At 33.0% G+C, this 27,783-nt stretch overlaps 1 protein-coding gene across 13 annotated transcripts in view; it reads left to right on the top strand.

Annotated features, from left to right (window-relative positions):
* Window positions 1–27,783, top strand: part of CEP152 (centrosomal protein 152) — a 96,790-nt gene that overhangs the window by 1,047 nt on the left and 67,960 nt on the right. For 4 of the 13 annotated variants that reach the window (XM_074294439.1, XM_074294446.1, XM_074294438.1 and 1 more), the window contains exons 2-8: window positions 4,568–4,661; window positions 12,510–12,613; window positions 12,903–12,969; window positions 17,522–17,797; window positions 18,436–18,604; window positions 22,267–22,404; window positions 23,555–23,694. In XM_074294439.1, the coding sequence (XP_074150540.1) occupies window positions 4,575–4,661; window positions 12,510–12,613; window positions 12,903–12,969; window positions 17,522–17,797; window positions 18,436–18,604; window positions 22,267–22,404; window positions 23,555–23,694 (981 nt within the window). In that variant the 5' untranslated portion in view covers window positions 4,568–4,574. Of the gene's footprint in view, window positions 1–4,567; window positions 4,662–7,268; window positions 7,554–10,025; window positions 10,248–12,509; window positions 12,614–12,902; window positions 12,970–15,120; window positions 15,205–17,521; window positions 17,798–18,435; window positions 18,605–22,266; window positions 22,405–23,554; window positions 23,695–27,783 lie in introns of those variants that run through there. The other 9 variants (XR_012486929.1, XM_074294441.1, XM_074294437.1 and 6 more) reach the window with 5 other exon arrangements.

The raw sequence follows: 27,783 nt of genomic DNA, 5'->3' as shown, positions 1-27,783 counted from the left end.
ATCACCTTATCCCTGAACTGTGTGCCGGGGTTCTCAAACTACAGCCCGGGGCTGGATGCGGTCAGCAGCATTATGGCAAATGGGCTGAGGGGCGGAAACAGTGTGAGGCTTACTTTTACTATAGTCGGGCCCTCCCACATCTGAGGGACAGTGAACCGGCCCCCTGTTTGTATCTCCAACTCATTTTACAGATGAGGAAACTGAGGCAGACAGGGTAAGTGACTTGCCTAGGGTCATTCAGTCAGTTGATGGTTGAGGTTGGAGTAAACCTACCTCTACCTGACTCTGGCCCAGCTGTCAATGTAGCACTCCATCTTGCTTCTTTGTCTCTTTAAGATAGGCTTTGATCTTCAAAGTTGTCTCCAACTTGATGGCCTTGAAGAATTTTTTCTGGTGGATAATTTAATTTCACTTTTTCAAATGCTGAGTTTTTTATTTTGTTCAGTTGCCTTAACATGTTTTCTGTACATTATTTCTTGATACTTAAAAAAAAAACAAAACTTAAAGGCTTTCTACTTTTGAACATTTTAAAAACTAAATTCATTATCTTGAACTTGATAAAAGTACTTGGTTAATCCACTGAATTTGGAGTCAGAAGATCTGAGTTCTAATCCTAATTCTTAGAGTTCTACCTAGGTGACCCTGGAAGAGTCACTTTCCTTCTCTGAGCTTTAGTTTTCTCCTTTATAAATGTGTGGTCTAGACTAGATGAGCTCAGTGCTTCCTTCCTGCTCCACATATACAATCATAATAATAATTACATTCGTCTTCAGTTATGGTAACTCTTATCTATAACTGCTGATAGAAAACCACTTTGGTTCTTTTTTTTCTATAAGATTTAGTCTTCATTTAAAAGAATGAATAGATTTTATAGGTTTCTTAGCAGTTTTTGACATTGTTACGTGTTTTTTTGTTTGTTTGCTTGTTTTGGTACTAGGTATGTGTAGTAGTTCTTGAACTTGGCACTCAGAGAGAAGGGAATTAACATAAGATGCCTGTGCGCCTTTCTGGGTGTACTCTGCTTAGAGCTGTACCAAATATTGAGCCAAAGGAGCGTGAAGATCAGAATTTGGACGTCCCTGTTAAGAACCAAGCAAGAAGTACCAGGGATAGTACTGGGAACTGAGATTGGACCAGACATACATAATTTTATAATGCCTCCCACCTCCCAATATGCAGCCCAAGTTATGCTTGTCTTATTCCTTTATTACCTTACGTGTGCATAGTGTTGCGGAAAATAAAAGCATTTTCCCTTTTTTTCTCATTTGATCCCTGTAACAATTCTGATTAGGCAGAGCATCCTGTTTTATTGATGAAAAAATGAAATAAAATTAGGGAGGAAAAATTAGAGAACTTATGACTTAACCAAGATTAACCAAGTCTAAGGACTAGACGCATATCTTTCAAAGGTGACTATATCTAGTGATATAGCATAACTCTTTATACATATGATAAATGGTAGCTCACATTTATAACCAGAAACAGCTTTCTGCTTGTTAGACTTTGAGCTAGTCATTTAAGTTTTGGGCCACATTTTCCTCTTCTGTAAAATAAAAGACTTAGATGTGATATCCTCTAAGGTAATTTCCTTTAGACCCATGTTGAAAACTGTCCCACTGACTGTTTATCTGAAATAAAAGTATATTCCAAAGTAGAATTTGCAATCTTTGTTGCTCATTTATCTTCTGCGTTTAAAGAGTACTATTGCTTTCCCTTAAGAAAAATTTGTTTTAAATTTGTACTGGTGATTTACACTGATTTTGATTTTACTTGTTCATCCTACTATGGTCACCTCTGAGAAAACCTAGCTCTTAACTGGTATATTAACATTAAATTTGACCAAAATATTTTGGTCATTTTCTTGGACATCTGTCTTTCTTGTTTTCTGTTTAAATTACTTAGTCTTTTAGCATGTTTCATAAATGAGGCTTGAAGGTTGACTCAAAAAGCTTATGTGCATGCAAAGATTTTCATTGACATGTAAACCATTCTTGTCAGTCAGTCCTGCCTGCCTTTGTCCTTCCTACTACATCTCTTGTCACTAGAATGATGTATGGAAAAGAGAACACCATTCTTTGTCTGTAGCTGTCTACACTGAGATCCAGTCTTGAAAACTTAAAACTGAAGGGGATATAAGGGAGAAGATTATTTAATTTCCTTTTAGCGTAAGGGTTCTTAACTGTGTGTCTGTGAGCTTTAAATATTTTGATAACTTTCAATATGTGATTTCCTTTGTAATCCTATTGTTTATTTAATGACTAATTAGAAATATATATACTTTTAATATGTTATTGAAAACAAAAGAGTTTTAGAACTTTAGAGAACAAGTTCAGCTGTTTTATTTTACAGATGACAAGATAGATCCAGTGGACTGAAGTTGACTTGTCTAATATTATGCAGCTATTTGATTGTAGGAAAAAGGTTAGGATCCTGATTGCCAGCCGGTTTTTTTTTTTTTTTTTTTTCCATTTCATTCAATTGCTTGCAGACCTCTTTAAAATTAATGATTTTTAAGGAGTTGTTTTCTTAATGAGGGAAAATAAGTTTCTATATAACAATATTTTATAATGGGGAATTTGCTAGGTTGGTTGTATGAGGTTTTTTGGACATACATTAGGTTTTAATATATATATTTTGGAATTGAGATGTCTACTTCTATTTTATTGATACTGATTTATGTGATACAAAAACCCACTAAGAGTATTATCTTTTATGATTTGATACTACCAAACAAAGAACTACTTGATCAAGCATTGTGTATTGTCTCTGGCTAGCATTAGGAAAGCTAAGGTAAAACATTGATTTCTAGTCATTTTTAAAAAGAGGGATGTGTTTTAAATACTTGGTTTCCCTACTGAAAATTCCTTCTTAAAGGTAGTCACCAGAAATCAGCTCTTTTACAGTGCAACATCCTTTGAGTTTTATGTGTTCTTTGGATTTTAGGTAGTTCAAAATAAGAAGAAGAAACAAATTGGAAACTCAGGATAAAAAATTTATTAATTCAATTTAAAAAAAATCAGATGAACTGAATCCCATAGTGGGCCTAGCAGTCATGCCTTTCCCTTTCTCAAGATTATGCAGGATTTTAAAGTCTTTGAAGTGTGTTTGCAAAATTAAGAAACTTGTAGTTTTAATTCATATCAGCAACTTTGTGATTATAGTTAAAAATCTATCCTCTGCCTTTTTTCTTCTGTCACAGCTTAATTAATTCCTTGGAGTTATTGTTACTTTTGGAATTGATCTCTCCATAGCTGCTAGAATTTGTAAGGGATGGGTCTTGTTTTCTTTGAGGGTCAAGACCTGACTATTAAATTTTGTAATAGCACATTTGCTACTTGTAAAAAGGACTTTAACATATGAAATTTGCCAGAATTTAAATGGATTTCCTGGTAAAAATAACTTATATACAATTTAGAGTGGTTTTTTAAAAATTAATTTTTATTGATAGCTTTTTAAAAATATCTCACATACATTTCTTACTATTTCCTTTCTCTTCCCCCTCTCAAGGAGCTATCCCTTATTATGAAAAAAAGAGGGGGAAAACAGTTCCGCAAAATAACCCATGATTATATAAATCAAAAAACTATAAAAGTAACTTCAATAATATATGTATTTGGGGCTAATTTTTAAAATATCAAATTATAAAGTACTTATCTTAATATGAAATGTTTAAAGCTCCTAATAAAGATTTTTGTTTAAATTGGGTTGGTTTTTGAAAAACTTTGTGTGTTTGTCTGCCACTATTTTTGGTTTTGATTTTTTGTTTTTATAGGGTTTTTTTTTAGGCAATAAATTATTTTAAAATAAAATTTAAAAAAACTAAAAATATAATATTCATACTGAAAGTAAATTATTCTCTAAAAATCTTTTTTTTTTTCTTTTAATATCATTTTTGAATATGACCTGTTATTCATTTATTCTCCCATAGTCAAAATCTTGGTATTAACTTTGATGCTTCCATCTTTCTTGCCCCTCAAATCCAGTTAATGCTGTGTTTTATTAGTTCTGCCACTGCATTATTTCTTTCATTTTTCTTGTCAATATCCTAGTATAGGCCTTCATTACCACCTTTTTAACACTATACCTGAGACCTCCTAACAGCTCTTCTCACCTCAAGTTCTTTTAATTCTCAGTCTTTATGTATAATAAGATTTAGTCTTACTCTTTTCCTCCATTAATGAACCTTTTTATTCCTCCAATAATGTTCGCTTCTCCCTATTCAACACTTTTTACTACAACTTCCCCTGCATGTTTTCTGTGGCCAGGTTATGGGGGAATATTTCCTATCTCCACAACATGATGCTTTCCCATCCCCATGTCTTTACTTAGGCTCTTCCCTTTTCTTGGAAAAAATTTTTTCTTGCCACTGTTGAATTCTTGTTTATCCTTTAAAACTGTACTCAGTTGTCACCATGCTTAAGAAATCTCCAATGATGAACTTGTGCACTTTTTTGTATTATAATTATTTGAATTCTATATTTTATTAGATTATATGGACCATGAGAGTGGGACTGTGTCTTACTAAATGTTTGTTGAATTTGGGATTGAAAAAAACCTTCTTTTTCAGAAGAACCATGTCACTAGACTTTGGCAGTATGGCTCTTCAGACTCAAAATGATGAGGAAGAATATGATCAAGAGGATTATGCCAGAGAGAAAGAGGTAAGAAATCAACCCAAAAGAGACCCTGAATCTAATACTTATTTTTTCCTAATGATTTCTTTGTGAAAAAAATTCCTAGACATACATTATCTCAGAGTTCTGAGTAACCTTATATCTAATCAGCATTGGTCCCTGTAGCAGCTTTATAGAATGATAATTCTTCCTTCAGGGAGTACTAGTAAAACTACTATCATCTCTCCTTTGTGGGAGATACATGAAGATGTACATGAAAATAGCAGTTCCATTAGAACTTCTTTGTATACTTGCTCCAGTTATCAAATCACTTCACCATCTAGTTCAAGATGCACTGAATATATTTCTTCTAAAGATATGGAGTTCAGAAGAACTCATTTCTTTAGATAGATTATCTGACCAGCGTCAAAGTACAATAGAAAACTAATTTTCTTATTATGGATACTATGTTTCTTTAATATGGTTTAAGGATTGAATGAACTCTTTTGACTACTGTATCTTCTTAGCTTTGATAAGCTTAGCAGATTACTAAAATAATCCTAAATCTTTTTCACCATAATTGATGTCTGGCCATATCTTCCCTATGCTGCCCTTGAACATAACTTTTGAATCTGAATAGGACTGTGTGTCTCACTTAAATTTCATCTCATTAAGATTTGGTTTAAGATACCGATTCATGTCAGTTGTCTCTTTTAGTTTTGTGTTATTTGTTCATTTGTTTTTTTACTTGTGGTAAACTAAAAAGGTGATTTTATTATAGTCATTTTTGATTTTGCTATAAGGATTAGAAGTAATTATTTTTGTACTCAGATGATTGCTGTTTCATGCAGAGCATGTTTAGACTTAAATGAACCCAGAATAGGGTTCTAAAACTGAATCTGGATATACACTTTGCTATAGAAGTCTTTCTCTGCCATATAGTCAGAAGAGTGATCTCTAGATGTTCTCAATGCTCTCCAGTGACAGAAGAGAAAGTAGAGATATTAGCTATATTGCCATTGTTGCCGTTCTTTCTAAAAATTGTGGTTAATTAGCTAGTGATGACTCCTGAGGCTTAGTTATCTTGAGTCAATAATCAATAATTCAATGTAAGAAAGGAGAGGAAGAGTGAGGACAGAGTCTGACTAGAATAGTGTCATTCAGTAGAAAAAGTAGTTATTGAGATGATTGCCAATCAGAGAGAGGCCTCCTGTTAAGTATTATTATGGAAACTTTAGGATATAACTAGTGTCTATGTTTTGTTATCATGTAAGAGGTGGTTAAAGCCATAGGAATAGAGCTTTGATTCTTGAAAAGTAAGAATATTCTTAGCATTTCTCCTTCCCTTGATATAATATTTCCCTTTGCTAGAAATAATATAGTGAGGCACAAAAGAAATACCAGAAAGAAAAGAGCTCTCCTAGAAAGTGGGATATACAAGAAGAGAAGCTTTAGCAGGATGGGGAGAAGAATTTATCTGCAGAGAAGTTATGCAGGAGGCTGGTTGTAAAAGTCATTCAGCTGACTTTATGGACTACCTTTCTTCTAGTGACACATGACTTTTATGTAACAAGATTGTTTTCACTTTGATCTTTGATCTTTAGGATTCTGTCTGTAGAAATGTTTTACTACATTGCATTTTGTTACCTACAAATCAGAGAATCTTGGAATTTTTTTTAGGTTCCTGCTGACCTGTAGCAGGTATGATGAAAAGGGTGTGAGTTTTAGTGTCAGGACCTGGTACATTCTTACTGTGCCACTTCTGCTACTTAATACTTGTGATACCAGGCAAAATCCTTGGCCACATGATAGGATTAAATGTCCTGTTGTGCCTTCTAACTCAACAAGTCACTGACCTATGATCAACAACTTTATCAAACTTGTTTTTGTTTTTATTTTATTTTTTCTGTTCCTTTTCTATGGTTAGGAATAAAGGACTGGAAAGGAAATTATATCTCCTTTAGAAAGCCTTTACAAATGAAACAAAATGGAACATTGTTAGATATAAAGGAGTTTAAAAGAGCTTTCAGAGGTCATTTAATCAATACTGATAACTGGGAAGGGTGTTAGGTTTGGAGTTTAAGAGCTTGGATTTGAATTCCAGTCCCCTACATGCTACCTATGAGACTTTGAACAAATCATTTTAACACTCTGAGCTTGGGTTTCTCATTCTTAGCTGGCCTCTAAGCTCTCTTTCAGCTATGATTTAGATGGTGCCTTTTCTTATTTTTAAATATCTTCTAAGATTTCGAAACTTCCTTTAGTTAACTCAAAGGTGTTCAGGGTTTGAAAATATGCTTTTATACCGTATAGTTCACCTACAAGTCACATTTTACATATATGATAATCATAGTTACTATGGAAATAGAAATATCACAAGAGATTTATTTTAATAAATTTTAAAACAGTTGGTAAGCTAATCTCTTTAAAGAAACAAAGGGCACCTGAGTTTACAAACAAAACAGTTCCTAAAAGTAGACTTGTAACAGCTGATTTTTAAAAAATGTTGTCTTTTCCCCTTAGTCACACCTTAATGTAGTTTGCCATTTAGATGATCTCACAATTAACCTGAGTTTTCACATATTGTCTATGATGTCACCAGAAATACCTCTGGGATTATGGTCTAGTTCTAGATAGTCAATGTGCTTTCCCTTTTGGAGATTTTGTAGTTTTGGTTAGAAATGCTTGGTGATTTTGTAGTCCTAAGAGAATGGATATTCTTGGGGATGTTTTTTTAAGAGATGAAAAACTTTTAACTTAGACTATGATCTTTAGCAGGAAGAAAGACAACTGCAGTGAACTACAGCAGGCTTACCATGCCCTCATACTCCTTACACTCATCAACATTGACTTGGGTCATGCATACTCCCATTATTTCTTCAGGGGTTCTATAGTAGAATTGAGAAACTCCAATGAGCATGGAGTGCTTGTCCTGTAGAGGTATGATTTTCATTACATATTCCATCTAACCTTTTACAGCATCTTTTGATGTAATTATGGGACAGCTTTAATATTTGGTGCCCACTAGAGGGAGTTTAAAAATCTATCATTTGTTTACATTTTATATTACTTGAATGTCTTCGAAGGCTTTTATTTGTTAACCCTCAAGAAAATCAAAGTGCAAATGGTTGTAGGTAATGGCCACACTAGATATTTTTCCAAGACTCCTGTTTTGGAGTTCCTTATAAATTGTTTGGGTTGTTCTTTGTGAGTTCCCACCACAATCCAGACTTGTTCCAGCACAATTGGAACCTAAATATTGTGGAGAAAAATCAAATTGAACTGTGGTTGTACACAAATTGGCAGAATAAGTATCCTTCAATGATTAATTGTGGTGTAATAGTAAAAGATCAATGGACTGGAAGACCAAAATAGGACCAAAGTTCTGTTTCTAGCTTTGCCACTAACTATGTAGTATAGGTAAATTATTTCATTTTTCTGGGCCTCATTTTCCTCAGTTATAAGAATAATAATAAGAATTCATATTTGTTTAAAGATGTAAGGTTTCCAAAATGCTATCTGCAAAATGAGGGAATTGGACTAGATAGTTACCAAGGCCCCCACTAGCTTTAACATTCCATTCTGTACCATCTTCAGATTATCAGATATATAAGCTATTTTTTCCTTTGTGAGCTTGAATAAGTAATTTTGCTTTTTAAACCTCCATTTCCTCATGTGTAAAACTAGGAGTTTGGGCTAGATATATAAACCCCCTCTCTACTTTAAATCTCTATAATTTTAATCCTTCCTCTCTCTCTCCCTCCCTCCCTTCTCTCCCTTCCTTCCTTCTCTCCCTTTCTTCCCTCCCTCCCTGTTTTCCTCCCTCTCTCCTTCCTTCCTTCCCTCCCTCCTTCCCTCCCTTTTCCCCTCCTTTTCTCCCTCCCTCTCTCCCTCCTTCCCTTCCTGATTCCTTCCCTCCCTCCTTCCTTCTCCCTCTCTCTTTCCTTCCCTTCTTCCCTCCCTTTCTCCCTCCTTCCCTCCCTTCCTTCCTCCCTCCCTTCCTTCCTCCCTCCATTCCTCCTTCCTTCCTGCCTGCCTTCTTTCCTTCCTTCCTGCTTTCCTGCCTTCCTTCCTTTCTTCCTTCTTTTAAGAATAGTGGTGATTTACATTATGTTCCAAAGGAGAAGTTTCCTCTTAGGAAAATACAGTGAATGCTGGTTTAACCACTAGAGATTGGAAATATTTTTAAACATTCTGTACATGGTGTGATTCATAAAGCAAAGATTAGAGCTATACAAATTATTGTTGTGAATCTGGCCCTCTGCCAGGTCCTTGCTAACAGGTCTTTTGAAGTGTGCTTACTTTGTTTTCAAGATAGTAACTTCCTGTTTAGTATGTGCTCTGGAAATCATTATTTAATAATATACATTTTTAAAATACCAGAATTATGTGCATGCATTTATTAGTTGTTCTAGAAGGCATATAAATGTTTTCTACTCTCTATTCACTGCTTTCTCTTGGAATAAAAAGTGTTGTGTGTGGTTGATAATATGAATGAGAGTGCTTTCATGGAAACTGAAACTCACAGTCACTAAAGCCATCTGTTTTGTTAACTGAAGTGGAAAATATAACAAAGAAGTTTGGATGTTTGCTGCTTTACATTCTGTGATAAAAACAGTAATCTATATAGGCTGTTGAAAAGGTTTAGATGTGTGTTTCACTAATGGAATTAATTAAGGAGAAAAAAGGCCTTTTTCTTGGTGAAAAACTTAAGAAAATGTTTACAGAATGAATGCAGGATGAATTTAGTAATTATAAAAGGGAAAAATTATTTGTTGTTTTCTCTAGAGGCCATTTAAATTCAAAGCAATATTTATTTGATTCACTTGATATACAATAGTTTCCCACAGAGAAGATTACTACTTCCTAGGTAAGAAACTGTATGTTGTGGTTGGAATTAAAGAGGGAGATTAGGTCCTATCATCTTTAGCATGCTTTATGTAGACATTGGATACTATTTAAATGTAAAATCTTGTTTTATACATTTTTTTTACTTTTATTTGGAATGTTTGGTTACATTTATAAATTAATACAGAAATTCTCCTTTTAAGGCATAAGATTGAATGACTTTTAAGAAAAGTAGATTTGATAGGAACTAAGAGTGTTTTACATTTTGTTCTCCAAAAATAGAAATTTGGGAGGGGTAGAGAATAGTACCTTCTGTTCCCAAGTGGCATTGTATGTTAAGTTAGAAGAACTTAATAGTTCTAGTTTTCTCTTGTTAGTTCACTAAATAAGTCATTGAACATGACCAACTTATAAGAACTTTTAAAGAAAAGATTCCTGAGGTGAATGGCTTTTAAAAATTTTGTGTAATGTTTTGTTAGACGTCTAAGTACTTCAGAGAAAGTTAAACTAAATAAGTTTTCATGTTTATCTCTGAATATTTTTATTGACAGATCATTTATACTCTTAATACATTTTGATGGAGTATCAGCTTTGTTAACATGGCACTCCAAGTGAGCAGTAGTAACTGGTTATCTATTGTGTAGCTTTCTAGTATCCTTGTGAGGGGGGAAAATGTACAGTTCAGCTGTCCCTGTCCAGGCTCCCCTGCATTATGTATCTTTGTACTTGAACCTCACTGAAAGTTTAGAAGAAAATGTACTTTCCATACAGAAGTCTTTACTTGAAGTAAGTACGAAAGATTTACTTTGGATCTTTAAAAACAAAAACAAAAACTTTTAAAATAAAGCATGTGTGAATAGTTTTATACATAAAGTAGTATTAATAAATATGGACCAAATTGTTTGGACTACTTTTTGAAAGATTTCATGATCATGAACTCTTTTCTAAAATGAATTTTCTATCTTTCTTTCTGATAGGAACTTGATTTCACTTGGAAAAATGTTTTATAATACATTTTAATGTTCCAGATTTATAAATATTGAAAATGTTTTTGAAGCATTTGACAATAGTTTTTCTGTTAGAAATTTTTTTTTGTTTATCTAGAAATCATGTTTTCCTACTTCATGCTTGCTCATAATCCATCATATTGCCTGCCAGGTATCACTATTTTAAACAAATGTGCAAGTATAATTGCACATTTTATTTAAAAAAAATAAATTTGACCATTGTGTTATTTTTACTAGTACAAAGCCAATTAGGAGATGAGAGGCTTTATATTATGAAAGACATTACTTTTCTACTTGTTTCCTCATTTACTTATAGAGAACAAAATGGATTACTTCTGCAAAGATAATTTATATAGCAATTTTATTTTGAAGTTCTTTGTGAGATAATCAGTTATTATAGCTATACTGTTTAGCTATTACCTGTATGCTATATCCAAATGACTGGGAAGGGAAAACTATTTTGCCATAGATTAACTAGGAAAATCTCACTTTATGTAAAATTTTATGGAATATATAATGTTCTCAAAAGATATGGAATAAATTTGTCAGAAAATAGTTTTATACACTTTGCAGAAAATAAGTCAGTTCTCCTATATTTTAAAGTAGTGTTTAATTTCTTAAGGAGAGAACTTGTTTACAATTTCTTCCCCTGACCCTGGTCACTATTTTATTTTAATAATATAAAACTCTTATTGCAACTTTTAAGGCATCTTTAACTGAGGCTGAAGAAATTTAATGTGTGTTTTTAAAAATATATATTAGAACTATTCTAATTAGATTATTATCTACAGAGACCTAAATCTAGTTAGGAAGATGGTTCAATGAACTTTTTTAGCTTTTTCATTGCCTAGACTAGATTATAATTCATATCAACAGAATATTAAGCATTGAACTATGTTATTCTACCTGAAGGAATGGAAATAGAATATAAAATTTTATATATAAAATTGAATTAATACTTATGCTTTAGACAGTGGTTTTCTACTGTAAAGTAAAAAACCAGAATTTCCAGTTACTCAAACTTTGTCAAAAACAAGTTACTTTGTATCTCCTCAACTTTAGAGGCTAATGGTTATGTACCAATTAACACTCCTTAGGGACCTATTGTCACATTTATGGGGACATAAGAGCACCTAAACCATCTGCCATTGCTACTCTTATAACTTGGAGAGAAAACTGCCAGGTGCCCCCAGAGGTCTATCAGGTTACTAGATCATGTTACTGGTAAAACCAAATTCTAAAATTCAAATTTGTCCTCTGATATGATAATAATAATCTGTTTTTCTTGTTAGCATAATATGGCCGGCTACAATTATTCTAAAGGTTTCCATTCTAAAATGCATATGTTTAAATTTGAGATTTTTACTAGAGAAAAATGGAGCCAGTTTCTTATCATAAATATTTATACATATCTATATGGGTTTCTCAATTTGCTTTACACAATGAGATAATTTGTGAGGTAATTTCTCACAACTAAGTAGAGATTATATAAATGAATTATGAGCCTGTTTTGGATTGTGAGGCTTACTTGTGAAGTATCTCTACTAAAGTTTTAGCTATTCTAATTCCAAATTATATAGCCTGGAATCTCAAAGGCTGTATTAGCTGAGTACAGGGTTAGGCAGGGTCTTTCAAGATGAAAAGACTTTGGGGAAAGATAATAATACCCAAAGAGTAGTCAAGTTCAAAGAAATAGCACCAGAATGTTGGCTACCAGGGAATAATTTATTTTTTTGCTGCTGTTTTTTCAGGGGCAACTTCTGAAACTGCCTGTAAAGCCTAGGAGGAAGTTGGTGGTGTATGTTACTGCAGTGTTTCCATACTGATACATCCAAGTTAGAGATCTTTTTAAGTATGGAAAGTGTTTTTGAATTTTTTGAAAAAGAGAAACACATACAAACAAAAAATCAGTTGGGAAACATTTTTTTACTTCTTTGTGTAACTATCTCCCATATAAGAAACTTTACATGTTCTGTATAAGATAGTCCAAAACCCTCAGGAATTTAGGTTAACTTTTCATATTCAAACCTTTATTTTTCAGCTGCAGCAGTTATTGACAGACCTTCCTCATGATATGCTGGATGATGATCTCTCTTCTCCAGAGCTCAATCTTTCTGACTATAGTGAGGATGCTACAATGGGACAGTAAGGAAAAAAAAAAAAAGGGAAAACCCCCCCTAGATTATTTCTTATTATATCCTATATATCCTAGAATAGTAAAGAACTGGACATATTTTGCAAAATTAGAGCATCGAAAATGAATATTTTCAATCTTGTGTTCTTAATTCAGTGTTTTAAGCTTGCAAATGTATATAGAACATTTGACATTTATAAAGCTTTGTGTATCTATTCCAAAGGTAGACTCTAAAATGAATGTGATTTTTTTTTTTGTGTGTGTGTGTGTGTATGTGTATGTGTGTTTGTGTGTGTTAAGAGAACATCAGATTCAAGAACCAGAAAGCAGCTGGGATAAACATCAAGTACTACCTAAATCCCAAAGTGTAAGTATAAATATATTTTCCATTTCAGGCAATCAAAATGATCTGTTTTATCTTTTCAAAGTTGCCTCCATCAAAGGCATCTCTTATAGTGGCAGGTGTGGTCACTGTGGTAAACAGAGCCATGAGTAGGGATTATGACACAGATTGGTGACAGAGAGGGAGGAATAAGAGATCTCAGAGATCATGAGATCACTGCTTGTGTGAAGGCCAGCTTTAAAATCTTCACTGGAGTATACTAGCCTTCCCTTTCATTGTGCAATGGGTGACTTTTGGGCAAGCCACTCACAGTTGAGTGAAGGAGTAGCTGATCCTCCTAGAGTGCCTAACCTGTATCCCTACAGTCCCAGTCCCCAAGAGGAAGTGAAGGTTGGGTATATGCTGAGGCAATTGTCTTCATTGTCTCTGGGGTGCAATAGGATTACGTAGCAAATATCATGTAAAAGGCCACCAGACTCTCAGAGAAGAGGACGTTTCTTTTGAGGATGGTTGTTTTATCCACAGAAACAAGAGTCACTTGAATTGCAGATGTGCCATTAGACTAGCAAAGGATCATGAGACATGGGGCAATAGGGCTGGAACAGGGAGGAAGTAAATACACTTCTCTAAATTTTAACTCCCTAGGGCAAAGCCCCAGTCACCCTCTTCTTGTTAGAGCTCTCTGGGTAAGTATCAGAACATCAAGTGATAAAGGAAGAATCTTTAAGGAGTAAGAAATGGGCCATTTATTTGTTTCTGTCATTACCAAGTAACACATTCACAAAATACAAGTTGGACTTTGCTTAGAGGAGGTCAAAGGGCTAGAAAAATGCTTCTTTGTTCTCCAGATTATCAGAGGGGATGAAGTATTTATTCCTTGAAAGAAGTGCTTCAAGAAGAAAAAAACAGAAGAAATAAGATTTAAAGAGGCATTAGGGAATCCCAGCCTGTCAGGATGTTGGAGGGTAGAAAAATGTTATAGAGAAGGGAAAGAAGAATCAATGAACATTTACAGCTAAGTTATAAGTAGGGAAGGAGTGACTTCTTGTGTTCAAAAAAAGGTGATTATATGGAGCCATAGGTGCCATCAGGTAAAAAAAAACAAACAAAACTTTCTGTTAGGGGTCTGAGGAAGCAGAGATGTAAGTGGTGGTTAATTATTTCTGATGAGTGATACTGAGACAGATATTTGTGGACTTCACATAAACTATACAGAATCTGCTGTCTTTCTAGGGCATGTAGTTCGATTATGATATATCACAAGAATTGTTAAATCTAAAGACTACCATCCTTTCCTTACTGTTTTATGTAGGGACAAATAATACTATTATAAGTAACCTAAAAAAATATTGCTTAAGGTTATGAAAAACTAGACAAAAAAAAAAAATCCAGTGCATTAGGGATGTATTACTTTATTGCTTTTACTAATTAAAGATGGAGAAAAAAAGAGTGAAAAAGTTTGCACAGTAATTTGAGAGGTTGGCTAAGAAAATGATATCTGAGAATAGGATTTGGGTTTTAGGACCAGGGTTTAAAATATAGGAATGATTTTAAACTCTTAGGAATAGATTATCCTTAACAAGGACTGATAAAAGCTATTTATTTGGGGTAAATATTTGGAGATCTGTTAATTAGATTAAATAAAGATTAAATTAAAAAGAAGAAGAAAATATAAGCCTAGAATCAGAGATAGTAGTTTTAAGATGAAAAATGTCAGGAAAGGATCAGCAATTTACTAGATTCATTTCCCAGAAAAAGCAAGCAGTAGAACTCCTGGCTCATACCTATGTACATCAAGTTTAGGTGATTAACAGAGTGAACAAGATTTTCTTTTCAAATGAGACAGATTTAGCCTCATCCATCTCTGATACTTGATAGAAAGAGTATAATCAAAAGGCATGTTCTCATAATAAGAATCAGTATACATATAAAGAAGTCTGAATCTAAGCAGGGAAATAGAGAAATATTGGAGAAGGGAAAAACAAACAGGGTTATCATGGGATCTTACGGAAAGAAGTAGGAATTAAATGAAGAGTCTGGGGAAAAAAGATTACAGACTTGTCATAGAGGCATATTTGATTATCCAGATATTTGCTGGAGTCCTTTTTTTTGGCCAGAAATCTAATAATTGAATAATTTGTGACTTACCTTAAGGATAATTTAATCCTTTAAAAGGTGGTACAAGTAACAAAGAAAACTGCTTTTCTGGACCTGATTTAATGAAGAAGTGACTGCTGAAGTGGAAATACTAGAAACTCTGTAAGTGTCCTGTATCATAGTTTGTGGTAGAGTTTATGAATGATGGGCACTGTTTGAGGCAGCCACTAGATTTGGGGGGGGAAGATTTTAAGGGGTTCAGAAAAAGAGTAGATAGGATATCGTGATTTAATATTTTATAGGAGAAATCAGCCCAAAAGACTATAAGATGTTAACCAATAAGGAGGACAATCTGTTTATAAAGATTTATGTAACTATACAGAGAACTTATTGACCAACTCAGAATTTTAAAAATGCATGAAGATAGAATAAAAAATACTGAAACAGTGGATAGCTAGCTAGTCTCAAAGGAAGACATGGGTTCAGTCCTACCTCTGATATGTTGTCTTTGTGAGCCTGGACAAGTCACTTAACTTAATGCTTTCTAAGACAATTTGTTACAGCAAAAAATGCCAATCTTGCATTGATAGAGGGAATTACTTTGGAGTTCCTTATACTAATGAAATCACAAGTTCACTTTTTATTTCTGTAGAAGATAAAGAAGTAGTACAGCCCTGGATGAGTGGTTTGGGGATACATGAGCCATGTTTGGGAGTATGTGCTAAGGATAGAGAAAAAAAAAAAAAAAGCTTGTTTTGATAGGGGATGTAAGAAAGGGATGGGATCACTGTTTCTAATGGGTAGGATGATAGTAACAGGTGATAGAAGGCTAAACTACTCAAGTCTTATTTTATTTATATTTTCAAAGATAATAAACCTTGGATTATAATGGCTAGAACAAAACTAATTAAGACATTTGACAAATAAGGAAGTAAAATTTCTATATACTTTTAATAAGTCCATACCACCAAGCCAGCTAAACTAAATTATTCCCACAGTATGAAAAGAAGCGGCAGCTGCTATTGTTTAAATGCTGTCATAATTTTTGAAAGATTTTGGAGAATAAGAGAAATGTTGCAAATTAGAGAAAAAATCCCAATTTTCAAAAAATTGGAAACAATGCTAGTGAGCTTGAGCAAAGTTCTAGAATGTTGTCAAACACATTGGTGGGTATTTATAAGAGGAATTATGGTATTTATTAAAATCATCAAGAATTGATAATGCTGGGGCAGCTAGTTGGCACAGTGGATAAAGTACCGACCTTGTTGTCAGGAAGAATTGATAATGCTCAACTAATCTCATTTCCTTTTTTGACAGGTATATTTTGTGAACTTGTTAGAGGAATACTAGTCGCTTTGGGGTATATTATAGTAAACTCTTATATGGTATATGATATAGGCATACTATGTCAAATTCTTCATTAACATCTAAGACTTTCCTACCATTCTTGTGGACAAGATGAAGTTACATGCACTACGTGATAGCAGTTTCATGTACTAATAAATTTCTTCTAATTAACTTCTACCTAAGCAGTTTCATGTACTAAAATAATCATTAATGGGTAGGTATCTTTGAAGGACTGTCAAAGGACTCCTCAGAATCTATTTGGCATTTTGTTGTAATTTATCAGAGATTTAAATAAAGTCAAGGAAGACATCTTTATTGAATAAAATGAAACAAAATTGAGAGATAGCTAATATATTGACAACAGAATTAGGAACCCAAAAGATTTGGATAAGCTAGGACTATTGACTGAATCTAATAAGCTGAAATTTAATAGAAATAAAATATTCTATATTTGTACTCAAAAAAATTTTATCCCGAGGTATAATAAGGTTGGAAAATGGACATTAACAGATCCTCTGAAAAAGATCTGGAGGTTTTACTAGACCCAGTATGTCATTATCATGATATGCCACCAAATGAGCTGAACTCAGTCTAGATTGTTTTATGAGTTAATAGTTCCTCAGTAACCTTTGCAGACCATGTTTAAAATATTGCATTACTTTGGGTTTCATGTTGTAGAAAGGACATAAGTAAAAGGTATCCATAAGGAGATGAGAGGAATAGCCACTCTGCCTTATAAGGACCTTTTAAAGGAATTAGAGGTGATTAGTCTAAGAGAAAAGATAGTTTATAAGTTGATAAGAAAATAGTTATATCTTCAAATATTTGGAGGATTATTTTATAGTAGACAGATTAGATTGATTCTCTTTTGGCCTAATAGAACTAGCGCAATGAGTTTAGAAGTGGCAAAGAAAAATTCATAATGATTACAGCTATCCAAAACTGTAGTGAGCTGCTGCCTTGGAGGGAAGTGAATTCCCTCTGAAGGCCTTCATGTAGTGGGCAGATGGACATTTTTGACTGATGATGTAGAGGATTCTTGGTCAGATTATAGGTTGGGCTAAATAGCCTCTGAAGTCCCTTCTGATTCTGAGATTCTCTTTCTGAGTGCTTTTGATTTACCTTCTAATAGGACTATCATGATGTTCAGAGTTTATATCCTGAAGAAAAACATGCCAATGGTTGGGAAGACCTTCACAGAAAAAATGAAGATACATATACTGGGTGCTATATTGAAGAAGTTCTTGATGGAGGTGGAAGCGGTTATGGTTCTTCAAATGACTATGAACATGATTTATATCAACTTCCTGAAAACTTTAGACCATTTACCAATGGTCAGAAGCAGGAATTTAATAACCAACCAATCAAAATAATAAATTTTCCAGATGGTCAAAGGGAACATTTTCAGGTATTTTAAGAATTGCTTTTAAAGGGGTGAACTTGTGAATTCTATATACAAAGATTTCTATGAATATAATGATTCAGGCTTATATTAGCATGATGTTTTTTGTTCAAATCTATAATAACCACAGTTTTGTGTCAGTATGGCAAAATAGAGGGTTTATGAAAACAGTTATTGAAAAATCTAAGGTTTATTTTAAATAACTATGAGATTTATCTTCTGAACTTCTATAGCCTCTGGCTGCTACTGCTACTTCATTGTGCTTCAATGAAAAACCAAAGTCTCCTGATCACCACCCGAGTGACAAAGCTATATAATTGATAATTTTATTTTGTGCAACTTTCTTGCTAGTTTTTTTTTTACTATTTTCATAATTATTTGATGTCCATTAATTTTTTTCATGCTTACCATGTTATGTATAAACTTAGCAGATTTAAAAGCATTGAATCTAAGTTTAGATTTGTAATTATAATTTTAATTATAATTATTATTAAAGAAATAATACCATCAGCAGATTTAAAGGCATTGAATCTGTGTTATTTCTGTAACAGTTATTTGTTAGCACAGAGATAATATTGTTAAATAAAGATTTATTAATTAAAAACTATTGTAAACTAACATCAATTTCATGTGTTATGATATAGCAATTTGGTACAACACATGTTTCTCCTAGTCAAGCTTTGGACTCTTATAAAGTGACATATAAACCATATCAAACCTCCAGCCAAAATAATGTCTCATCTACCCAAGAAAGAACAATAAGAAATGATGAATTTGAAGAGATGGAGCAAAAATTTTTGGAGCCTGGTGAAAGTAAGCATCTTCACGTAAAACTTTTTTTCTCACATATATATTTTATAGTACATAGACATTTCTAGTTGTTTGAGCTAAAAATAACCTTAGAGATTATTTAGTTCAGTTCCTTATTTTACAAATGAGTAACTGAAGTCCAAAGAGCTTAAGTGATTTATTAGTATCATAAGATTTCAGATTTAGAGCTTTGAGGTCTCTGGCCCAAAGTGATATGATGATTTAGTTCAGAATAGGACTAGAAACCAGATTTCTTAATTCCTTGTTCTCTTTCCACTAAATGCTTAGTTATTTGGTTTATTGAAACCCAGATGGAAGAATTTTTCATTAGTATTTCTTTTCTTACCAAAATATAATTTGGAACACAAAATGCAGTATTTTTTTCTTTTTGTTTCAGATTTTTCAGTATAAACAAATATTAATAGTTGATTTATATTTACATTTACATAATACTTTTAAAAGTAATATAGTTAGGTAATTTTTGTAGGATCTTGGGCTCATGGGCTCAAAACTGGAAAGGACTTTAGAGGACATCTCATTGTCCAAACTCCTCATCTTACAGGCAAACAGGAAATTTGGAGCAGTTAAGGTCACAGAGGACCTAATAAGAATTAGAGCCCAGGAAATCAAACCTAGAGCTCTTCACAATATATTTACATATAGCTTAAACTGGTATGGTAATGGTATGTTTGTTTTTGTTTTGTTTTTTCCCCCAAAGAAAAGGTACCCTTGTTGCTAGGTTAGAAATATGCCATAGCTGACCAAAAGGTTATATCTAGAATTTATCCTCGTTTTGTTCTCTCCACAGGAATTTTTTGTATGTTTATATTTTTTATTATGATTTTTGAATCTGTATATAAACGGGGTCTTTGCATAAGGTAGTCTTATTTTTTTTTTTTAAAGGAGACATACTTCCAAAATTAAATATAATTTTAAGTTATATATCAGTCTTTAAAAGATGTGTTATGGGGAAAATTCTGAGAAAATGACACAGTAGTCAGTAAATTTCAAGCTCTTCAGACTTTACCCACAAATAGAACAAATTTGTGCCTCAGCACAAATATAGACAAGATTGGTGAAAAATCAAGAATACTTGGGGCAGAATAGGTGTTCTCTTGATACAACCTGAGAAGATCTGAAGAAAGACCCTTGACTGGGGATACCTCATGTGAAATGCAAACACCTCCTGGCTAGCTCCACAGAAACACCAAGCAGGGACCCTTGGGACAAGCTGGGTGTGACTGGAACCACAGAGACTTTCACTTCCCAGTCAGAGGTCTGAGTCCAGGAAGACAGAGCCTTGGCTGATTAGGAGCACCCGGTCCAGCTGTGCTGCAGAGAGAGATGTGGAAGAGAAGGAACCAGTATGCTTGGTGAGGGTAGAAGTTTTGGATAGGGACTTTCCTGCTAGCTTCAGGCACTTGCAGGAAGGGAGAGTTCTTGGTTTGGGGTTACAGGTCAGAGGGAAGAGCTAAAGTGAAGGCAGACGCCCCATCCCTCCACCCCATGATTAGAGGTACTTACATTAATACTTCTCATTTTAAAAAATGAACCCCCCCCCAAAAAAAAACAAACATAGAAAGTTATGGGAATAGTGAAAGCCCAGGGTTCATCTTCAGAGTAGGATACTGAAGTAATAAAAGTTTCTTCTACCCCAAAGAGTAACATTAAATGACTGCCTGTCCAGAGAGAATTTATAGAAGAATGTAAAAAAGAATTTAAAAATCAAATGTGAGACATTTAAAAATAACTAAAAATAATAATAAAAAAATCATCCAAAAAGATTATTTAAAAAAAAAAGTTATCCAATTAAAAAAGGAGATACAGAATCTTAAAGACAAAAATAAGTCTTTGAAAATTAGAATTGGGCAAGGAGAAGCCAATAAAGCTATGATACCAAGAAATAACAAAATAATTTTTCTAATGAAAAAGTTGAACAGAATGTGAAACATAAGAAAAACAACAAATCTGGAGAACAGATCAAGAAAAGAAACTAAAAGAATTGAACTACCTGGGAAAGCTGTGATGAAAAAGAGAACCTTGACACAATAATGTAAAAAATAATCCAAGAAAATTGTCCTGGAGTAATAGAACATGAGGGAAAAGTAGAAATTGAAAAAAATCCAACAACCACACTCCTCCTTTGTGAAAAACATATAGGAATATTATTACCAAATTTTGAAACCCCCAGATCAAAGATAAAATTTTGTAAGAAATAAGAAAAAAAAATTCAAAAATACCGGAGCTACAATTAGAATTTTACTGGGCTTATCAGCAGCCACAATAAAAGATCTCAGGTCCTGTAATCATATGTACCAGCAGTCAAAAGAACTAGGCCTGCAGCCAAAAATATCACATCCAGCAAAATTGTCCAATAATATTCCATGGGAAAAAATGGACATTCAAGAAACTTTAAAATTTTCAGGATTTTCAACCAAACCCAAACTCAATAGAAAATTTTACATTTGAGCCAATATCCAAGATTACTTTCAAGGAACTTAACATGAACAAATTGTTTTTTTTAACATGGAATATTTAAGACTGACATCAGCAAGTGGGTAGCTCAAAAGAAGGATTTATACAAATGAGATGCAGAAAAAGAATAGGAACAGAGCTATTGGGGAGGAAGAGGAGGAGGACTCAATTATGAAAATCTACTCACATTAGGAAAGGGTTAAATAGGCAACACTACATACATACCATGAAAGATATAGCACCCCCCTAAAGTTAAAAAGAAATAAGGGAGAGGGGATGGGTGGATGGGGAAGCAAAGGGTCGGAGAAAATGACAAGGGGAGTAATCCATGGGTTGGGAGAGGTTAAGTAATAGTAAGGCAAGTTAAAGAACAGAATTAAAGTAGGAGTTGGCATGAATAGGAAAGAAGAAATATACACAAAGGCTATGACAAAAATTAGGAGTCAAATTTATTAGGAAAAAAAAAAAGTATAGATTTAGGAAAAGTCAAACTTAAAGATTCAAACCAAAAAGAAATCTACATTATATGCCATCCATACTAACATTATTTTAGAGGCATGTTTATATATGGGTAAATGTGTATATGCATGGCACTTTATATATGTGTGTCAATAGGTATATGAATATGGATATGGATGTGGATGGGTATGAGTGTATATGTAATAAAGTAAAAAAAATGGGCAGCAGCGAACTAAAGAACAATCTACAAAGAAGCAAAGATGGACATTATGAATATAACTTCTTTTATTATATATCCTTTCTTGAACTTGAAATTTATTGTTATATGTTTTGAATCCTCCTTGATGTTCTGCTAGGCATGTGACAATGTTCTCAGTTTTTTTTTTTTTTCCTTGTCTTTCTTTTATCTGTTGTTTTTTCAAAAGCATAAACAGAAAATTTAAAATGAGGGCTTTACAATTTACTCTAAAAAATGTATTTTGAATCAGAAAACTACCTAAAATTTCTTTTTTTGTTGTTTTTTTTTTTATTGTTTTCTTTGTTTTTCTGAGTATGCATGTACAATAGTTTTTTAAATACACATTTCTTTATGAGTCATCTAAATTATTTTCTAAATGATTATTTTCCTACCTAGACTTAGCTTCTTAATGACAGGTTATAGTCCTAGACAAATGGCTTGAGATAATTGTATTTATATTTTTCATCTAATAAGTGGTTTTTTGTGTCATTAGCTTTAGAAAATATGCAAATTGTGCAGCTTCAGGTTCTTAATAAAGCAAAAGAGAGGAGACTGACTGATTTGTGTGAGCAGCTAGAAGAGAGTGAACGACAAATTAGATTTCTGAATCACCAGCTTGTGATGTTAAAAGGTAAAGCAAAAGGAAAATTGTTATATACTTCAATATTAGTATTGAATATGTCGATACAAATTTCAGGAGATGCTCAAATTTCATTTACACAATCCTTTAAGTTAACCTTAATGCAATTTTTTACTGTGGGGGGAGAGGTGGTAGTGATGATAAATGTATACGAGATCATATAATCATCTACTTCTATCATTCTACAAAGAAGAAAATTGAGAGGTGAGATTATTTGTCCAATTAGTATTAGAACCCCATTGGGCTAGAACTAATATTCTTTCCATATCATATTATTTTCTTCTTCCTTACCTCTTTCTTCTTTCTCTCCTCTTTTCTTCTCTTTTCCTTTCTCCTTTCTCCTTTATTTTCCTCTCTTTTTTCTTCTTTCTGTCTCTTCTTTTCATACCCCCTGTTCCTTTTTTCCATTATCTGTACACATTTTTTACCTCTATGGATAATGTAAGCTAAAGAGACCCTTATATAATAATGGAGTGAAATGTTCCAATTTCCAATGGCTTCAGCTATGCTTACTTTGACTGCATAAATGTAATAGTCCTCAAATTCCAAGCATGTGTTTTAAAGGGAAAAGTGTCCTGATATACTCAAATGAGAATATTGTTTTTTTTTGTGTTTTTTTTTTTTTTGGTATCTTTTGTCATGGTAGTGCTTTCATTTGCACAATTCTGTGATTAAGGCATCTTTGATCAGAGTAATTTAAGAACATAAAATCTTATTTACCATAGACCTGAGACAATATCAACAGACTCAGAGAGATAGACATAAGATGAATGTAGGCTTTTTGTTGTTGTTATTGAGGCAATGGGGTTAAGTGACTTGTCCAGGGTCACACAGCCAGGAAGTATTAAGTGTCTGAGACCAGATTTAAACTCGTCTTCCTGACTTCAGGGCTGGTTCTCTATCCACTGTACTACCTAGCTGCTCCCAAACATAGGCATTTTTGAAAATATATACATCATAACATTTAAAGTATATTCCTACCAGTTTATTACAATTGCATTATTTATTCTTGTCAGATAAATTCAGATAATTGAGATTTTATTGAAAATAGTGAATAGCACAGGCTCTGATTTCTGATAGGTATCTTTGCAATTGAGGCTATCTGCCTATAACAGTATTTGTGACATTTTTATTACCTTAGATGAAAAAGATGGCTTAGCACTCAGTCTTCAAGAATCACAGAACCTCCTTCAGAAAGGAAAAGAGAAAGAGATACAGTTTGAAGGGCAAATAAAAGCACTGGAAACTCAAATTCAAACATTAAAAGCCAATGAAGAACAGGTAAGTATTACTGAGCAATTATTACAAATTCTATAGCTTAATGTTGTATATAATGTCGTTTTTCAATCTGAATTTAAAATGTGGACATTAGTGAATTAAGGGGCCAGTGTGGTACAGTGGAAAGCACACTGACTTTGGTGTCAAAGAGAATAGTTTGTTGATTGCAACAAAAGAATTTTTTCATGATTTTTTTGAATCTCAAATCTACTTTTCCTTATAAATCAGATTGGACAGAGTTATTTTGATTTACTTTGGTATTCTGAAAAAAAAAAGATATGGAACCTTTTGGGTGTGGTTTTATTTGACTGTATCCACATTTTTTTTTAATACCACTTTGTATTAAATGCTTTAAAACTCTTTCCTATTGCTGCCATGTCTCTGATTCAAACCAGTTTTCCTGTGGTTGTCCGAAGGATGCACCTGCACATGGATCAGCATTTATATGCCTTTTTTTTTAGAGAGAAGTAGGAATGCTATCTCAGATCCTAGATGTCATAGAAATATTTTCCAGATATATGCCTGCTTTGTAGTGGACACTCAGGATGGGCAGATGATTTGGAAAAAGTAAATGGTATGGGATTTTGTTTAGTCATTTTTCTATTTTACTTTTTGTTTTCTGACTGGTTATCATGGGATCTTATAATATAGAGATTTTGTGTAATTTGACTACTTGTTAGCAACTTCCTTATGATCATAGTAGGGGCTCATTAAATGTTTATCAATTGACTTGAGTCATTTAAGGTACGAGACAATGGCATGGCATTTGGAGGGCAGAGAGAATGAATTGTAGCTATTTCATACTTTCTAGCTTTGCAGAACCCTCCTTCCTCTTCTCCTCCCCCTCTACCTTTTGGAAAAAGGTAGGGGGGTACCACTGCCTAGAAATGCTGTCCTGGGACTGAGGGCAGAGGATTGAAAATGACTTTGATAGTCTGTCCTTCCTGGTCTCAGTTCCAGTAGGTCATTGTCTTCATGTTGGAGCCAGAATTAGTTTAAAGAAAGGAACAAGTTTTTCTTGTAGGAGAGCTGAGCAGGTTTGTGAGTAGTCTGAAGGAGAGAAGAAACAGGAGAGAAAGAAACTTTGAAAAGGCAAAAATAAGATAAATTAAAAAAGAAAACAATATGAAACAAAAAAGAACTTTGTTCTAATTTCCCCATTTTCTTCCCTACTTCTATTTTCACTTATATTATTAACTACTGAATATTTTTAAATTGTTGATGGGGAACCAAGAAAGTGTATAACTTGTAAAATCCTTCTTCATCAGAAGGGTCAGAGACTTTGATTTGGGCCTGTATGTACTGAATTTAGGTACATATTTGGTCTACTGAGACAAGAAGGTAAAGAAGCCTTACCAAACTGACCAGTCTACAGTGATATCTTCTACCTGAGAACTTCTGTAATTCAATCCAGTAGTTATTATTAAATAACTATTGCATAAAATGCTGAGTTTATTTATTAGGGATGGGATCATAGAACTAGACTAGTGATCTGTGAATGTAGGGAAATGCATCTTTGCAATTTATGGTCTCAGAGAGTTGCTTGGCACTAAGAGATTAAATGGCTTGGCCAGAATTATACAATCAATTTGGAATATAACCTCTCTTCTGTGAGATGTGTGGGCCATGAATCCTCTCTTCTCCCCCTCCTCCCCCCTTTCAGGGACCTGGGTCCTTCAGTCCAGGAAATAAATAATTACTTCAGAAGACTGATGACTCACAATACCTTCATATTTTAGTAAATCATCTTTATGAATTGCAGTGGTCAAAATAATTTATCCTCTAATGGATGACCCTCACTGAATTTAGCTAGATGTTTCTCAGGTGAAAAGAGACATGCTAAATATATTGCTGTACTGTATTGTATATTTATTAAATGCTTAATATGTGCAATGCTCTGTGCTAAGGCCAAAAGTTTTCTTTGCCTTATGGTTGGATATACTAAATTTTGGGTTCTACTAAGGTGGCCTTCAGGACTCCATAATTAATTTCTCTATTATTATGGAATGTCTGAGTATTTTATTAAGTACTCAGTCTTTGAGACTGAAATATGTAAGTTAGTCTTTCTTCATTATTTAATCATTAATGCATTTTTTCTTCTACTTTTGTATTTTCTACATAAGAAATATTGGAAATTTGTTTAACTAAATTACAATCTTAATTTGGACAGCAACTTATTATTGTGCCATTATGTATTTTGATCTTATAGAGTTTTAGAAAATGTAACATTTAAAATGTCTGTCTTTGAAGGGTGCTCAGAGATCCTTAATATCTAGTTTTTCTAATAAGCTATGTTAGTACTAAAATGTTTAATGTGTTGCTAGTTTCCATGAATATTTTCAGATTCATAAAATATAAAGGGGCAGCTAGGTGGATAGAGCACCAGCCTTGAATTCAGAAGGATCGGAGTTCAAATGTGGTCTCAGACACTTAACAGTTCCTAGCTGTGTGACCCTGGGCAAGTCACTTAACCCCAGCCTCAGGGAAAAAAAAGACATAAAGCATTTCTCTCCTGAAAAATTATTGAAATACATCAATTAGCTAGCAATTTTTCTTTTCTTTTTTTTTTTTTTAAACAAGGCAGCAAAATGATAAAAATGCCCCCCCCAAAAGAAGAAAATTGATATATGCAATAAATATTAACAGCTCTTTTTGTAATTGGAAAAACTTAGAACTGCCTACTTATTAAGAAGTGGCTAGGCAAATTATAGTAATTAATATGGCAGAATATTATATTATGAGACAATTTGAGAGGAAATTAGAAAAACTTTCATGAACTGATTCAGAATGGAGCAAACAGAACTTAGGAGAACAATTTATACAATGACAACATTATAAAGACAAACAACTTTCAAAGATATTAGTGCTAGAGCTAATTAATACAATCACAAACCATAGTTTCAGAGCATTAAAAATGAATCATGACAGCCATCTTCTCTCAAAAAATTAAAGATTTAAAATATAGAAGGAGATGCATATTTTGGTAATGTTTCCGTGAGGATATTTGTTTTATTTGACTGTGCATTGAGGATTTTTTTCCTTTTTTTTTTTAAATTGTGAAGTGGGAGGGAAAATTAGTTGTTAATCAGTAAAAAAATTTTTTTTAAAAAATGAGACTTTTAATTATGTCCTTTAATTAAGTCATTTAAAGTCATTTAAGTTATTTAAAAATGACTTGAGAACTAGAGTTTCTTTATCCTGTGTTCTTTATATCAGTAGAGCCATAGATCCTAATACTTAAAAGACTAACATTTCTTTTCTCTATCCACTCTCTTGAAGATAATAGATTTTTTTGTAGTAATTGTTGTATCTAAAATTATTACCAAGTATTTGGTGTTCATGATAAATTTAGAATGTAATCTAACTATGCAAAGTATCAAAGCAATATTATTGTAACATATTCATTGATGTTTTGAAATCTCCTTTATTAAAAAAGAGCACAGCACAATCCTGTGTTGTGACATAGTTAAGGAATGGTTTATTTGGATTAATTGGATTTCTGGTTGATACTTCCCCATGATGAAGTAGTAAGGTAAAGGAACATGATTTTTAGAAAATCCTAAAATTTCTCATTTTATAGATAAGGAAAAGTTACCCAAAAAGATTGTAATTTATTATCCATCAGAACTAGAACTAGAACCCAGATCTCCTATGATCACATCACATGAAGTTTAAAAAAAATTATACCCCTGTAGTCACTTTGGGATTATATAAATTTATTTGAATGATACTTATATCACTCAAAATCTTTTTAGGATTATTCCTTTGCAATTGCCTTCAAAGCCTGTCACATTTTTTTTTTTTTAATAATAGCCTTTTATTTTATATTCATGCAAAGATAAGTTTTCATCCTTGCAAAATCTTGTGTTCCAAATTTTTTTCCTCTCACCTCACCCCTTCCTTAGACATTAAGTAATCCAATATATGTTAAACATGAGTAATTCTTATGCATATAAGAATTACTCATGTTTAACATATATATATATATATATATATATATATATATCTCCACGTTTGTTGTGCTGCACAAGAAAAATCTGATCAAAAAGGAAAGAAAATGAGAAAGAAAACAAAAAGCAAGCAAACAACAAC

Source organism: Sminthopsis crassicaudata, chromosome 2 (assembly GCF_048593235.1).
Source record: "Sminthopsis crassicaudata isolate SCR6 chromosome 2, ASM4859323v1, whole genome shotgun sequence".
NCBI lineage: Eukaryota > Metazoa > Chordata > Mammalia > Dasyuromorphia > Dasyuridae > Sminthopsis > Sminthopsis crassicaudata.
This window is presented reverse-complemented; position numbering and strand designations above follow the sequence as displayed.